General features: G+C 41.0%; 1 protein-coding gene across 1 annotated transcript; it reads right to left on the bottom strand.

Moving 5' to 3' along the window:
• Positions 1-839: 839 nt before the first annotated feature.
• On the bottom strand, positions 840-17,743 carry LOC115162186 (gamma-aminobutyric acid receptor subunit gamma-1-like). The gene is made up of 4 exons (XM_029713247.1): positions 17,406-17,743; positions 9,237-9,400; positions 1,857-2,077; positions 840-922 (listed from the first exon to the last, which is right to left on the bottom strand). Exons 2-4 carry the CDS (start codon positions 9,264-9,266, stop codon positions 910-912), a joined length of 264 nt encoding a protein of 87 aa, XP_029569107.1. The 5' UTR covers positions 9,267-9,400; positions 17,406-17,743; the 3' UTR covers positions 840-909.

Below are 17,743 nucleotides of genomic sequence, written 5' to 3'. Positions count from 1 at the left end.
ATCCTGGGACACACCCGAGCCCAGGTGTTTCCCATCTAGCTGACGACCCTTCCAACTCCGCCCACTGGCATCCTAATAAGGAACAAGAGCAAAGAGAGAAAATACAGCAGACAGAGTGGGAGGGTCGTCACACTGCTGAGAATGTGTGTCCTTATCCTTCTTGTTCTGCCTGTTGCTGGTGAAGTAGTGTAGAGTCCCATACTCCATCAGAGCAGCAAACGTGAAGATGAAGCAGACAGACACAAACAGGTCCATCGCCGTCACATAGGATACCTTGGGAAGTGACTTCCTTGAGATGGTGCTCAGCGTTGTCATTGTAAGCACCGTGGTGATTCCTGCACAGGAAGTCACAAAGACAGTTGAACGATTTAGCTGGTTGAACTGACTTTGTGTGTTCAACTGACTGAGGCTAAGGATTTAGCCGTTACAAAAGCTGTTCTTTAGTCTGACGTTATTAAGGACTGTAAGAAACTATAGAGGCTTGATCATACCTAAAGAGGTCCTGGCGGGGACAGCATCTTTGTTGATCCAGAAAGAGACCCATGACAGCACCACGATCATGCTACAGGGGATGTACGTCTGAATAGTAAAGTAGCCCATTCGCCGACTCAGGTCAAAAAATATTGTCAAGATAACATATTCACCTAGACATCAAGAGAGAAACATACACACATGTAAAAGTGAACTTTTTTCGCATCATTTTGTAAAACTTTAAACCCACTCTCCTCAAACCAGAGGCAAATGTGCACTTTGAAAAAGGATGGATGTCATCCATATCCCTTACCTGACTGTGTATGTGCCACGTCTGATGTGTTTCGTAAACCGACGAAAGCAAACTGGTAGAATCTCCAGTACCTTTGGTCGGCCACTTCCACAGAATGCTTTTGCCAACGGTACAGAATCTCATTTTTAGGATAGCCATCTAGAGAGGGGTGTACGGTTGAACACACACAACACACACACATAACATTAAGAACCTCTCATTGTCCAGGCTTGTAGAAGCCACAAACCAGAACACAACAGTGAATCTCAGTTCACCACAGAGGGCATTCTATATGGCCAAGCAGGGCAGCATTCAGGATGGAATATGTCCTTTAACCATGGGATGCCCTTCAGTCTACGCTGGGGGTTAAGATCATGACAATGAGACATGAGACGCTGAAGCACAATGCAAGATGGATGGAGAATGTCACAGATAGAGCATTAATCAGTTTGGAGGGTGGGGCTGCATAATTCATTAGTCTGTCAGAGAATAGGACTTTGTGACCTCCTATCTCCCCTGGTGGAGGAGATGATAGATTATACAGGCTGAAGGGCCAACCTCAAGCAGATGGGCTTGTGGGGTACTGTGACTCAGCTCCTAACGCTGGCCCGCTCTGACACCCTCTTTGGGCTGGCTACTGAAGCTGAAGTCGAAATGACGGATCAAAACGGGGAGAGTGTTTAAACACCTACAGCTCGAAAACTCCAGCGGACATGAGTGCTTGTCCATAGGAAAGTTATGCAGCTTAAGGTAGCATTCCGCATTAATAGTCAACCTGACAAAAACAGAGTTGTGACAAAGAAAAGTTTATTCTTTATGATGTTTTACAATGATTTTGTAATGTGTTTTTTCCTTCCAGAGTTGATCATAACAATTACGAACTAAGTGTTTCCTTCTCCTTTATCTAAACATGGGAAAGCTAACAATTGCAGGAAAGCTAACAATGGCTTCAAGATCATGCTTTGACAAATAGCGGGTGCCTAAAAGTGGGCTACAAGACAAAAGTACAGATGCACAAACTAGAGCTGAACATACAACGAGTATTAAACACAGAGTCCCCGAGAACACAGAATGGCAGCAGTCATACTCCTACCTTAGCGTGTACATCACTCTCCCGTTGTTCCACAATCGCAGCAGACTGTTTGGAGTGGTGATCCAGTGGGCGTCAGACTTTCTTGAATTCCGAAAGAAGGTGTCAGGAATCCAGATCTTTCCCACCATATTGCTGTTGAGCATCAGGACTTTCATGGAGCTGTTGAACTTGAGGCGACTGTCATACCACGTCTGGGCAAAGAAGATGTCTATGGTGTACTCCTGAAACAAGATGGACACATGGGTTAACCCTGCCATGAAACAGTTATTTTACGCAAATGTATTGTGCCACTGCCATAACTATCTACACTACATGGCCAGAAAGTATGTGGACACGCCTTCAAATTAGTGGATTCGGCTCTTTCAGCCCCACCTGTTGCTGACAGGTGTATAAAAATCGAGCACACATCCATGCAATCTCCGTAGACAAACATTGGCAGTAGAATGGCTCGTACTGAAGAGCTCAGTGACTTTCAACGTGGCAGCGTCATAGGATGCCACCTTTCCATCAAGTCAGTTCGTCAAATTTCTGCCCTGCAAGAGTTGCCACGGTCAACTGTAAGTGCTGTTATTGTGAAGTGGAAACATCTAGGAGCAACAACGGCTAAGCCGCGAAGTGGTAGACCACACAAGCTCACAGAATGGGACTGCCGAATGCTGAAGCGCGTTCTCTGTTGTATCACTCGCTCCCGAGTTCAAACTGCCTCTGGAAGCAACGTCAGCACAAGGACTGTTCGTCAGGAGCTTCATGAAATGGGTGTCCATGTGCGAGCAGCTGCATTCAAGCGTCGGCTGGAGCCATTGGACTCTGGAGCAGTGGAAACTTATTTTCTGGAGTGATGAATCACGCTTCACCATCTGGCAGTCCGATGGACGAGTCTGGGTTTGGCGGATGCCAGGAGGATGTTACCTGCTCCAATGCATAGTGCCAATTGTAAAGTTTGGTAGAGGAGGAATAATGGCCTGGGGTTGTTTTACATTGTTCGGGCTAGGCCCCACTACAGCATACAATGACATTCTAGACAATTATGTGCTTCCAACTTTGTGGAAACAGTTTGGGGAAGGCCCTTTCTTGTTTCAGCATGACAATGCCCCCGTGCACAAAGCTAGGTCCATATAGAAATGGTTTGTCAAGATCGGTGTGGAAGAACTTGACTGGCCTGCACAGAGCCTTGACCTCAACCCCATCAAACACCTTTGGGATGAATTGGAACGCCGACTGCGAGCCAGTCCTAATTGGCCAACATCAGTGCCCGAGTTCACTAATGCTCTTGTGGCTGAATGGAAGCAAGTCCACGCAGCAATGTTCAAACATCCAGTGGAAAAACTTCCCAGAAGACTGGAGGCTGTTATAGCAGCAAAGAGGGGACCGACTCCATATTAATGACCATGATTTTGGAATGAGATGTTTGACGCGCGGGTGTCCACATACTTTTGGCCCTGTAGTGTATGTGCCACATGCTGGGTGATGTATTAGATTGTTGCTCTCCTGTAATTTTTATGTTTCAAAGAAGAGCATCGATGCGCTGCATACTGTACAAACCCTCATTGAAGTGAAACAGCCTACTCACAACCACATGTATGATCAGATGTATGATCTTAATTTGACCAGTTTCTCACAGCAGAAAATGTATCCTGCAGCAACAGGAAATGTAAATTATTGTGTAGATTATAATTAATGGAAATTTTTGTATGGGTTGATAATGTACATTTTTTGTTAGGGCAAATCAAGTCTGAAATGTTCAAGTGGAAATCACAAACTTTAGAAGCCTTTTTTAACCTTGAATACATTACAAGTTTAAATGAAGTATTTTGTTTGTTTATTGGGTAGAGAGAGATAGAGGTGAAGGGTAGGCCAGTAACTGCTGAAAGTTGGCTGGATTCAAACCCATGCTGGCAGTGGTACATCGTACTATACACAGTGGCGACCCATCATTCAGGGCAGGTGGGGCAAAACATTGTTTTGATAATAATAATACAATGAGTTTGTTGCCTGTTTTGCATGTTATTTTGGCATTAATATGTGTGACATATCAGTTTGCAAACAATGAAAAAATATATATATTTAGTTAGTAAAGCCTCATACAAACATGGTCTCTTTTGGCTTTATTGAGAAAGGCAGCTCCAAAATGCAGGTGTTTCACACTAGCTCAGTACTTTCTGTGTTGGAGGGGCAGCCAGCAAAAAATACAGAGCGTAGGTGTTGGTAATCTTCTCTAGTAGAGCCGTGATTGGCTCAGTGTTCCGTCACTCATGGGGTCACCGCAAAATCTACAGGGAGAGATAGAAAGTTCAAGCCCCCTTGGCTGCTGCCATATATTTACATTAGATGTGCCCATAAAGAAGGCTCAAGTCACTGGAGACAGATAACATGATGTCATATCACGTTATATCTACTGTAGCTTTGATTGGCCTGATCATGCTCACATCAAACTTTCTAAATCTTAGCTAGCAAGCTAGACAAGCAGTAATCGTCATGAATCACGCTGACAATCTACTGGCAAATCCTTTTCAATCCTGTCAAATGAAGAGAAATTATAGATAAAATCTATCGGTGCTCATTGGCCATTTGACATAAACATTACGCAACAAGTTCAAAATTGCAAATTCAACACGAGTGGTTTGGAAGGAATCAGTGGCTAACTGCAAGCACTGCAAAGCAATCATTATTTTGCTTCCCCTGCCTGCTATTCGTTAGAGAGGGTTTGTGGTCCAAGTCTGGGTTTAAGGGTGTCTTTTCCAAGTTTAAAAGGATAAACATTCACACACAACACCATGGGCGTCGGGAACTCTGGCCTCTTTCTAGAACTTCGACCTGAAGATCACTGATTCATTTTTTGAATTTATTTAACCTTTATTTAACTAGGCAAGTCAGTTAAGAACAAATTCTTATTTACAATGACGGCCGAGGAACAGTGGGTTAACTGCCTTGTTCATGATTCATGATTCAACATTGTATTTTTTTCAAGATCCCAGTTGTCTTGAAAGCCCCAATAATCCAGAGAATGACAAAATTTGATGACAAATTTGTATGATAAACTTTGCCCACAAGAAGAACCACTAGAAGATCAACCTGAACAAATAGTTATATTGCTGAACAAATAGTTATATTGACTACGTCCGTCTTAGCTCGCTCATTAATGTCTTAATCGAAATTACGGATTGCTTCTTATCCGCTCATCGTTCCCTTATGCCATAGTTTGTTCATCTCAATTGTCAGGAGAAACAGCATTTGTTTAAGCAAGACAGCCATATCAGCTATGTTTTTTCAAAAGCCAGTAAATGAGGCTGAATGAACTGTTTTGCTGCCAGACAAGGCACCACTGATAGCCAGGCGTGGATTCACTCCATGGTGCTGAACAGAAAGCACTGCTGTTGGGACAGATTTATGTATGGGATAGCAGTGGAGAAGGTGGAAAGTTATAAGTTCCTCGGCGTACACATCACAGACAAACTGAAATGGTCCACCCACACAGACAGTGTGGTGAAGAAGGCGCAACAGCGCCTCTTCAACCTCAGGAGGCTGAAGAAACGTGGCGTGTCACCCAAAACCCTGACAAAATTGTACAGATGCACAATCGAGAGCATGCTGTCAGGCTGTATCACAGCCTGGTACGGCAACTGCACCAACCTCAACCGCAAGGCTCTCCAGAGGGTGGTGCGGTCTGCACAACGCATCACCGGGGGCAAACTCCCTGCCATCCAGGACACCTACAGCACCCGGTGTCACAGGAAGGCCAAAAAGATCATCAAGGACAACAACCACCCGAGCCACTGCCTGTTCACCCCGCTATCATCCAGAAGGCGAGGTCAGTACAGGTGCATCAAAGCTTGGACCGAGAGATTGAGAAACAGCTTCTATCTCAAGGCCATCAGACTGCTAAACAGCAATCACTACCTCAGAGAGGCATTGAGACATTGAGACCCAATCACTGGACACTTTAATAAATGGATCACTAGTCACTTTAAACAATGCCACTCTAAATAATGTCACTTAATAATGTCTACATATCTTACATTACTCATATCACATGTACAGTTGAAGTCAGAAGTTTACATACACTTAGGTTGGAGTCATTAAAACTCATTTTTCAACCACTCCACAAATTTCTTGTTAACAAACTATAGTTTTGTCAAGTCAGTTAGGACATCTACTTTGTGCATAACACAAGTAATTTTTCCAACAATTGTTTACAGACAGATTATTTCACTTACAATTCACTGTATCACAATTCCAGTGGGTCAGAAGTTTACATACAATAAGTTGACTGTGCCTTTAAACAGCTTGGAAAATTCCAGAAAATGATGTCATGACTTTAGAAGCTTCTGATAGGCTAATTGACATCATTTGAGTCAATTGGAGGTGTAGCTGTGGATGTATTTCAAGGCCTACCATCAAACTCAGTGCCTCTTTGCTTGACATCATGGGAAAATCAAAAGAAATCAGCCAAGACCTCCACAAGTCTGGTTCATCCTTGGGAGCAATTTCCAAATTCCTTAAGGTACCACGTTCATCTGTACAAACAATAGTATAAACACCATGGGACCACGCAGCCGTCATACCGCTTAGGAAGGAGACGTGTTCTGTCTCCTAGAGATGAACGTACTTTGGTGCGAAAAGTGCAAATCAATCCCAGAACAACAGCCAAGGACCCTCTGAAGATGCTGGAGGAAACAGGTACAAAAGTATCTATATCCACAGTAAAACGAGTCCTATATCGACATAACCTGAAAGGCCGCTCAGCAAGGAAGAAGCCACTGCTCCAAAACCGCCATAAAAAAGCCAGACTACGGTTTGCAACTGCACATGGCGACAAAGATCGTACTTTTTGGAGAAATGTCCTCTGGTCTGATGAAACAAAAATATAACTTTTTGGCCATAATGACCATCGTTATGTTTGGAGGAAAAAGGGGGAGCCTTGCAAACCGAAGAACACCATCACAACCGTGACGCACGGGGGTGGCAGCATCATGTTGTGGGGGTGCTTTGCTGCAGGAGGGACTGGTGCACTTCACAAAATAGATGGCCTCATGAGGAAGGAAAATTATGTGGATATATTGAAGCAACATCTCAAGACAGTCATGAAAGTTAAAGTTAAAGCTTGGTCGCAAATGGGTCTTCCAAATTGACAATGACCCCAACCATACTTCCAAAGTTGTGGCAAAATGGCTTAAGGACAACAAAGTCAAGGTATTGGAGTGGCCATCACAAAGCCCTGACCTCAATCCTATAGAAAATCTGTGGGCAGAACTGAAAAAGTGTGTGCGAGCAAGGTGGCCTAAAAACCTGACTCAATTACACCAGCTCTGTCAGGAGGAATGGGCCAAAATTCACCCAACTTATTGTGGGAAGCTTGTGGAAGGCTACCCAAAATGTTTGACCCAAGTTAAACAATTTAAAGGCAATGCTACCAAATACTAATTGAGTGTATGTAAACTTCTGACCCACTGGGAATATAAAAGCTAAAATAAATCATTCTCTACTATTATTCTGACATTTCACTTTCTTAAAATAAAGTGGTGATCCTAACTAACCTGAGACAGGGAATTTTTACAAGGATTAAATGTCAGGAATTGTGAAAAACTGAGTTTAAACGTATTTGGCTAAGGTGTCTGTAAACTTCCGACTTCAACTGTATATACTGTATTGAGACCCAATCACTAGACACTTTAATAAATGGATCACTAGTCACTTTAAACAATGCCACTTTAATAATGTTTACATATCTTACATTACACATATCGCATGTATATACTGTATTTTATACCATCTATTTTATACCACCTTGCCTATGCCGCTCGGCCATCGCTCATCCATATACTTATATGTACATATTCTCAAACAAATGATGCGGTGAAGTTGTCCTGTCCCCTTAGCAGAAAAACACCCCCAAAGCATAATGTTTCCACCTCCATGTTTGACGGTGGAGATGGTGTTCTTGGGGTCATAGGCAGCATTCCTCCTCCTCCAAACACGGCGAGTTGAGTTGATGCCAAAGAGCTCCATTTTGGTCTCATCTGACCACAATACTTTCACCAGTTGTCCTCTGAATCATTCAGATGTTCATTGGCAAACTTTAGACGGGCATGTATATGTATTCTTGAGCAGGGGGACCTTGCGGGCGCTGCAGGATTTCAGTCCTTCACGGCGTAGTGTGTTACCAATTGTTTTCTTGGTGACTATGGTCCCAGCTGCCTTGAGATCATTGACAAGATCCTCCCGTGTAGTTCTGGGCTGATTCCTCACCGTTCTCATGATCATGACACTCTAATGTACTTGTCCTCTTGCTCAGTTGTGCACCGGGGCCTCCCACTCCTCTTTCTATTCTGGTTAGAGCCAGTTTGCGCTGTTCTGTGAAGGGAGTAGTAGACAGCGTTGTGCGAGATCTTCAGTTTCTTGGCAATTTCTCGCATGGAATAGACTTCCTTTCTCAGAACAAGAATAGACAGACAAGCTTCAGAAGAAAGATATTTGTTTCTGGCCATTTTGAGCCTGTAATCGAACCCACTAATGCTGATGCTCCAGATACTCAACTAGTCTAAAGAAGGCCAGTTTTATTGCTTCCTTAATCAGCACAACAGTTTTCAGCTGTGCTAATATAATTGCAAAAGGGTTTTCTAATGATCAATTAGCCTTTTAAAATGATAAACGTGGGTTAGCTAACACAACGTGGCATTGAAACGCAGGAGTGATGGTTGCTCATAATGGGCCTCTGTAGGCCTATGTAGATATTCCATATAAAATCTGCCGTTTCCAGCTACAATAGTCATATACAACATTAACAATGTCTACACTGTATTTCTGATCAATTTGATGTTATTTTAATGGGCAAAAAAATGTGCTTTTCTTTCAGACATGGACATTTCTAAATGACCCCAAACTTTTGAACGGTAGTGTACATTTCAAACTCAAGAAATTATTTAGGCTACTATGCTTAGAAGTTGAATATTAATTTTCTTTGATCCTTCCTGTCAGTGTTTAAAATATTTTTTGTGAACTGACATCCTAACAACGACCCAGAGCCTTGCGATCAATCATGATTTGGCTCAGTTGCATTCTAACCACCGTGTGTTATCAATCTGCTTAAATAACTTCACATTGGCCTGCACATAGCAAATACAGCCCATTGCCTTGGATTTTTATTTTAAGAATTAACTGGTAATGAACTGGCAATGGGCCGAGTCCTGATTTTGAGATATGCTTGCAGATACAATTTATTCTACGTTGATATACACTCTGAAGATTACTGGTAAGCGCTAAACAATGCTGAGTAAGGTAATAATGAAATTATGAAGTATCACCAGCTTACATAATTATTGGGGAACTAAAATGTATTATTCAAAAAAAGAAAGCAGATTCCCACTGGCTGCTACTACTTGCCTCCAATGTCAGGGCGGAGTTTGTTGTCATAGCCCTGCAGCAATCGATTTAAGATCAAGGTGACATCGCTCTCATAGACCTCGGGCGATAAAACCCAGGTCTTGTTTATGGGGACGTCTTCATAGTCCTCATCCTCCTTTGTACTGGTTCCAAACGACGCCACACTGTGAAGAGAGGAGGGAGAGAAAATGATTGAGAGAGAGAGAGAGAGAGAGTTTGACTGCACATGGAACACTGGAATGTCTTCACAGCAATCCATTCAGCCAGGTCTTTTGGCAGAAGAGCTGGACATGCATCTGAGGTAGAGTGGAGCTGGGGGTTGAGGGTTTACATGACACACACGTATTGTCAATCAGACTAGTGTCATTAAAACACATTATAGGGTAAAAGGTGCAGTCTGTCCGGATGTACGGCTTCTCAACAAAAAAAATTTGATAAAGAAGGACAAAGAGCACACTTTGGAGCAGACAGTAGAGTCTTGAATGTCATTCAGGGAGAAGCTATAAAAGTAGATCTGGGAATTGTACATATCTTTCTTATACAGTGCCATCGGCAAGTACAGTATTCACACCAGTTTACTTTTTTTTACATTTGTTGTGTTACAGCCTGAATTTCAAATGGATTTAATTTCGATTTTGTGTCACTGGCCTACACACAATACCCCATAATGTCAAAGTGGAATAACGTCTTAGAAATGTTTACAAATTAATATAAAATGCTAATCTGAAATGTCTTGAGTCAATAAGTATTCATCCCCTTTGTTATGGGAAGCCTAAATAAGCTCAGGAGTAAAAATGTGCTTAATCTATAAGAGTCTAAGCCCTGTCTAAGCCTGGGGGGGGGGGGGGGGGGTTAAGATGATCATAGCAAGGCTCATTTTGCTACTTGATTTAGAATTTTACAACCCATTGAAGTATCAAAATAATATAACCCCAAAATATTTGATGAAAGTGTATTTTTGGCCTTTATGCTATTTGCCCAAATAAACATATTTAATAACAGATTCACAACATGGAACAACAGATAGTCCCCAGAACATCTAAAAGAAGTTTGTTCTGAAGTGTCTGTCCTATATCTGAGACATATAAGAAAGATCAGGAAACATATATATTTTTGAAAGTATTTAACCCCACATTTTTGTCACTAAACAGTCTCATATGCAGTATACTTCCATTAACTTGTTCAACTGGTACCGGGGGACCTTGTGGGCCTGTGGACGTCATAGAGCAAAACAACTGACATGTACTGTACGTGTTTCCATAGAAGGGTCATATATGTAGCCCAAACTGTTCGGACGCTACAGACAGAAGTTGGCAGATTGGCTGTACCAACTTCAGATGAGTCCCAAGACGCCTGTGGGCTAGAGCAAAACGGAGAACACCATCGTGTTTGTGAGAGTCTCATCTTGTAGGCCAAACCGTTTGGACGCTACAGAGATGTCTCATGGTCTGACAAACACAGCTATAGCTCTATCACCTTTCACCGCATATACGGAAGTGTTACATAGGCGGATGAGGTGGATTGAGACGCATCCAATGCAAAAAAACATATCTCTCTAGCTTAAACTGACAGATGTGTGAATATTTTGCATTATGCTAATTCGATTTTTAGAAGGGCCCATATTGGTAGATGGGTAAAAACAAAAAGCAGACATTGAATATCCCTTTGAGCATGGTGAAGTTAATAATTACACTTTGGATGGTGTATCAATACACCCAGTCACTACAAAGATACAGGCGTCCTTCCTAACTCAGTTGCCGAAGAGGAAGGAAACCGCTCAGGGATTTCATCACGAGGCCAATGGTGACTTTAAAACAGAGTTACAGAGTTTAATGTCTGTGATAGGAGAAAACTGAGGATGGATCAATCACATTGCAGTTACTCCACAATACTAACCTGAATGACAGATTGAAAACCTAAATAGTGTCCTAAAGTAAAACTGCTAAAAATGTAGGACAAAGAAATGAACTTTATGTTCTGAATATAAAGTGTTATGTTTGGGGCAAATCCAACACATCACTGAGGACCACTCTTCATATTTTCAAGCATGGTGGTGGCTGCATCATGTTGTGGGTATCCTTGTCATTGGCAAGGACTAGGGAGTAAAATAATAATAATAATAAATAAATAGGGAATAGAGCTAAGCACAGGCAAAATCCTAGAGAAAACTTGGTTCAGTCTGCTTTCCAACAGACAATGGGAGTCAAATTCACCTTTCAGCAGGACAATAACCTGAAAAAAAGGCTAAATAATAACAATGGAGTTGCTTACCAAGATGACATTGAATGTTCTTAAGTGGCCAAATTACAGTTTTGACTTAAATCGGCTTCAAAATCTATGGCAAGACTTAAAAATGGCTGTCTATTAATGATCAACAACCAATTTGACAGAACTTGAAGATTTCTTTAAAGAATAATGTGCACATTTTGGACAATCCAGGTGTGCAAAGCTCTTAAATACTTACCGACAAAGACTCACAGCTGTAATCGCTGCCCAAGGGGATTCTAACATGTATTGACTCAGAGGGTTGAATACTTATGTATATAAGATATTTAATTTTCAATACATTTGCATTTTGTAATTATGTGGTATTGTGTGTAGATGGGTGAGAAAACAAACCTATTTACTCAATTTTGAATTCAGGCTGTAACACAACAAAATGTGGAATATGAGTACTGTCTGAAGGCAATGAGATATGAGATTCCAACCTATTTTCACACACTCAAAAAGACAGCCAAAAGTTTGATAAATGCCCAATGCATTATCACTATGCTTCAAACATCTAAAAGCAAAACCAAATTCCAATTGAAAAATCAAAATGTTTTGGTTTAGTTGTCACCTAAATGTGTTATCAGTCACGCCCTGATCGGTTCCACCTGTCCTTGTGCTTGTCTCCACCCCCTCCAGGTGTTGCCCATCTTCCCCTCTTATCCTCTGGGTATTTATACCTGTGTTTTCTGTCTGTCTGGGCCAGGTCATCTTGTTTGTTCAAGCCAACCAGCGTTTTGTGTCTCATCTCATGCTTTTTCCAGTTTCTTGTCTTCCTGGTTTTTGACATTTGCCTGTCCTGACCCTGTACCCACCCGCCTGCCGTACTGTACCTTTGCGCCACCTCTGGATTACCGACCTCTGCCTGACCTGAGCCTGCCTGCCATCCTGTACCTTGGCCTCTACTCTGGATTATCGACCCCTGCCTGCCTTGACTTGACGTTTGCCTGTCCCAGTTGTTACAATAAACATTTACTTTACACAGTCTGCACTTGGGTCTTACCTTGATTCCTGGTAGTTATCACTGCACTTTTAACAATTTAAAACCACAACAAAGTTCAAATGGGAAAACAATGTCAGATATTTTGTTTATTTATAACAATGTGTTATCACTGTTTTTCATCTAATAGTACAACCAAATGACCTCGATTGCAGTTGAGATTACATTAAAGCACATAGTGCAAGTGATCAATGCCGTTTGAGATTGTGTAGATAATTATAGCAATTGTGAAGATTTCCACAGACCTGTGACCCTGAACATGATCGCTTTCTATGATTACATACGAAGACTTTTATTGTTACAGTAACCTCAATGTGGCCATGGAGGTGTTACACATTTTTAAGGTTGAATAAATGCTGTTACATTAGTTTGTAAGATAGCTATTTACTGTCTTACAAAAGTAACAGAATATCAACTTTTGAAGGAGATGTTTCTTTCCAGTTAGTCTACAAAGTAATAATGATTTGTCTCCATTTCAACCAAAAATCTAAGTTAAAGAATGGGACTAAATCAAATTATATCAAACTTTAAATGCACTTTTAATACAGTTTGATTTCAGATATTTGATTGAGATGGAGATGTGAATCCAACATATGTATTGTTAAGTTGTAGATTACATTTTAAATAAACTAAAGCTTGAAACCCTAGGCCTATATGTATTGCCTCGTTTTAGTTGAATCATGGGCTGAATTTGAACAATAGCTCTTAATGACTTCCCAAAAGCTATGTAGACCGAAATAGCATCATTGATGATATATGATTGGTAAAGTAAGGTTACATTTTATTTGCTCTGTTGAACCTACCCTTTGGAATGACTTCGATAGCAACAGTGAATCTGTAATGGCGTGTGTGTAGGTGGCAGGGAAGTCAGGCGCAGGAGAATCGAACTTAGTATAAATGGAGTAGTTTAATAGCGTTTAACCTATTGAGGTGTAGGGGGCAGTATTATCACGGCCGGATGAATAACGTACCCAAATTAAACTGGTTACTACTCTTTCCCAGAAACTAAAATATGTATATTATTAGTATATTTGGATAGAAAACACTCTGAATTTTCTAAAACTGTTTGAATGGTGTCTGTGAGTATAACAGAACTCATATGGCAGGCAAAAACCTGAGAAAAATTCAACCAGGAAGTGGAGGATCTGAGAATTGGAGTTCTTCTTTCTAGTCCCTATCAAAACTACAGTATTTGTGGGGTCACGTTGCACTTCCTAAGGCTTCCATTGGCTGTCAAAAGCCTTCAGAAAGTGGTTTGAGCATTCTCCTGTCACTGGGCAGAGTATAGGAGCTCGGTTACTGAGTGGACTGCCTGGGGACAAAGAGATTGGATATGCGCGGTCCCGCGAGCACGCTGTTCCTTCTTTTTCTTGTCCGGTTGGAATATTATCGCAATTTTACGTTAAAAATACCATAAAAATTGATTTTAAACAGCGTTTGACATGCTTCTAAGTACGGTAATGGAACATTTAGACTTTTTGTGTCTCGAATTGCGCTCGCGCGTTTGCCTTTGGATAGTGAACGCACAAACAAAACGGAGGTATTTGGACATAAATATGGATTATTTAGAACAAAAACAACATTTCTTGTGGAAGTAGAAGTCCTGGGAGTGCATTCTGACGAAGATCAGCAAAGGTAAGAGCATATTTCTAATACTAATTCTGAGTTTAGGTTGCTCCGAACTTGGCGGGTGTCTGTATAGCTTTCTGTGATGGCGAGCTATGTACTCAGAATATTGAAAAATGTGCTTTCTCCGTAAAGCTATTTTAAAATCTGACACAGCGGTTGCATAAAGGAGTACTGTATCTATAATTCTTAAAATAATTGTTATGTATTTTGTCAACGTTTATGATGAGTATTTTAGTAAATTCACCGGAAGTTTTTGGTGGGAATACATTTTCTGAACATCACGCGCCAATGTAAAATGCTGTTTTTGGATATAAATATGAACTTGATCGAACAAAACATACATGTATTGTGTAACATGATGTCCTTGGAGTGTCATCTGATGAAGATCGTCAAAGGTTAGTGCTTCATTTTGCTGTGTTTTGGGTTTTATTGACACATGTCCTTGCTTGGAAAATGCCTGTGTGGTTATTTTGGTCTATGTACTCTCCTAACATAATCTAATGTTTTGCTTTCGCTGTAAAGCCTTTTTGAAATTGGATAATGTGGTTGGATTAAGGAGAAGTGTATCTTTAAAATGGTGTAAAATAGTCGTATGTTTCAGAAATTGAAATTATTGGATTTTTGAGGTTTTGTATTTCGCGCCACGCCGTTCCATTGGATATTGGCTAGGCGTTCCGCTAGCGGAACGTCTGTCCTCAGCAAAACTCCAAAACCAAAGTACATAATAAATAAAAGTGGGTACAAGAACCCGTCACGCACCAATCCATAATACACGAGGATACAAACAAAACAATCTCTGACAAGGACATGAGGGGAAACAGAGGGTTAAATGCACAACATGTAATGAATGGGATTGAAACCAGGTGTGTAGGAAGACAAGACAAAACCAATGGAAAATGAAAAATGGATCAATCGGGCGGCGTTTGTCGGTCAACGTCACCGGCCTTCTAGCCATCGCCGATCCACTTTTCATTTTCCATTTGTTTTGTCCTTGTCTTACACACCTGGTTTCATTCCACCAATTACTTGTTCATTATTTAACCCTCTGTTCCCCCATGTTTGTTTGTGAGTGATTGTTTGTATGTAATACGGTCCGTTATTGTGGGCTAGATTATTGCGTTGTATTATTGATTCTTTGAGTAAATGACGTTTATTACTCATATCTGCTGTCCTGCACCTGACTCCTCTACACCAGCTACACACAGGCTTATTACATCCACGTAGATTCCACGTCACAATACGTTGACAAATTACATTGAAACAACGTTGATTTAACCAGTTTGTGCCCAGTAGGAACTTAGTAAATCCTCCATAAATCCAATCATATAATATATAATATAAACCTGTCAAATAATGCCTTTGAATTTTTTGATGGATTTGTCCCACATCATGTTTTATGTGAGCTCATAAATCTAGCACGACACTTTAATTAAGCAAATTGTATGGTAGCATATTGTTGAGGGCTGCAATAATGTGGGGTGAGCATTTAGTGTCACAACCAAAACACAGGTCTAGGTTCAGCTTACTCTACCACAGTGTTCCTGGGTTAATGGTTGTGCAGACTTTTGATCCAGTAGCACAAACCCACTGGTGAAGGTTTCGATGGGAAGTTGAATAGTTGAAAGTGTGTTGGTGCTGGACTGGAACAGGACCAGGGTTGGTGACTACTGCTACAGGCCTATTGATTGATCCATTGATTGGAGCCAATTTAACAGAGCTGTAACACCCAGAACTGACCCTAGACCAGCACTAAGGGGCAACCTTGTCTTGAAACTTCCATTTCAGTAGCGGCAGCTGAAGGCCCATCAGTATTAGCCTAACCCTCCAGCTGGATGCCAGAAAAGATGAGGAAAACAGGTCTGGGAAAACAGGTCTGGATGCTCATGGGAACCCGAGGGATTAATACATCAGTGGCCAGGGTCATTGTACTGGAAAACAGTGAGTGAGTTGAATCAATATAACTCACTAGTACAAGCAAATACAAAAATCCCAACCATCAGACATCATTAAGGACAAATACACTGTGCTGATCAAAGCCATGTAATGTTGATGCAAACTACTGTAGCTGAACCAATCTAATGCAAGCACACTGGGCAAAAACTGGTTGAATCAATGTTGTTTCCAAGTCATTTCAACCCAAAAAATCTATGTGATGACATTACAGCAACGTGGAAAACTGATTGGATTTGCTAAAAGTCATTAAAAAAAAAATCCTTTTTTTTTTACAAATCCAATGACATGTTGACATGTTTTGTTAATTTCACGTTGAATTCCCGTTAGTTGAAAACTCAACCAAATGTAAATAAAAACTAGACCATTAACTGACATATGTGCCCAGTGGGAAGTGAGAGATACAATTATGCCTAAAAGATGTTTGAAGTTTCATGGTTGTGATCAATAAGAGGGACAGAGCCAACAGTAGTGCCATAATACCTCATTATATTCATTCATTCATTTACTCATCCATTAATCCATGCATTCCTTCACTAAATTCACAGATAACTGTTATACATACTGTGTGCTTTAACCTTGAGTTTAATTAGTTTATGGCCAACAGTGATATATTTGACAATTCGTTTTAAGGATCAAACTCATAAATCATATATCTTGCTCTTGGAGTGACAGATGATATTGCCATAAAGACACTCAGATTAAGGTCCATCTGCATGTATGTGAAATCTGCTCTATAGGCAAGAATATAGCCTACATGAAACAAATTAAACAAAATGCACAGTATCTCACCTTTTATACTCTAAGCTAAACAATTACATGTTCTATGTGAAGTACTGTAGATGGTGAACATTCTGATGCTGAGGCTTAGAATAACGTTTGCTGCATGAAAAATGAATGAATATTGCGCGTTTCATTTAGAATGAAAAAGATTAGATGCAGTAGCCTGATTTAAGTAACATTGCCTGCTGAAATACAAGGAAATACTGTATGCTCCCTACATGCTATAAGGGTAGGATATTACGCGGGGAATCCTTTACACTAAACAAATTAGGCTACACTAGGTTTTGCCGTTCTATGCGTCTAAAGGAACAATATTGCAAGAAATTGGGTAGGCCTAGATTGTGTCTGGACAGTGACAACCGTGCACGAATCCTTTGGCATAGATGTAGCAGCTAATTAAAAACCTCCAGTAGGCCTATCATCTTCAACTCTTACACCCTTGTTTATTACGATAAAGGTCCAGTCACCGACTGCCCTAATTCAGAACCACCGAAAGCTCTTCGGTCATGCATATTCTCTCTACTCCAGTTCAAACTTACCAGACATCGAGAAGAGCGAGCAACATCCACGCATTCATCGCTTTGCCTTTGACATGTTGCACCAGAAGCTTCGCACATATTGCGGAAATCCCACAGTTCATTGTCCGAAAAAAATAATAATAATTGGAACTAGGTCTGGAAAATAATAAAACGCAATTGTTCCCCATTCGTTATTAACGGGTATAGGTAGGGTTACAGATGTTTCCGAATTGGTGGTAAATTCTGCTAATCGATGCATTTGAGTGATGCACACATTATCTTTCTGGTGTTGTGCTCCAGTAAGGTGGGCGATGATAGGCTAGACTCCTGTAGTATGACTTGAGAGAGTCTGCGTAGCC

Source organism: Salmo trutta, chromosome 25 (assembly GCF_901001165.1).
Source record: "Salmo trutta chromosome 25, fSalTru1.1, whole genome shotgun sequence".
NCBI lineage: Eukaryota > Metazoa > Chordata > Actinopteri > Salmoniformes > Salmonidae > Salmo > Salmo trutta.
Note: the sequence above shows the minus strand (reverse complement) of the source record. Positions and strands in the feature narration are given on the sequence as shown.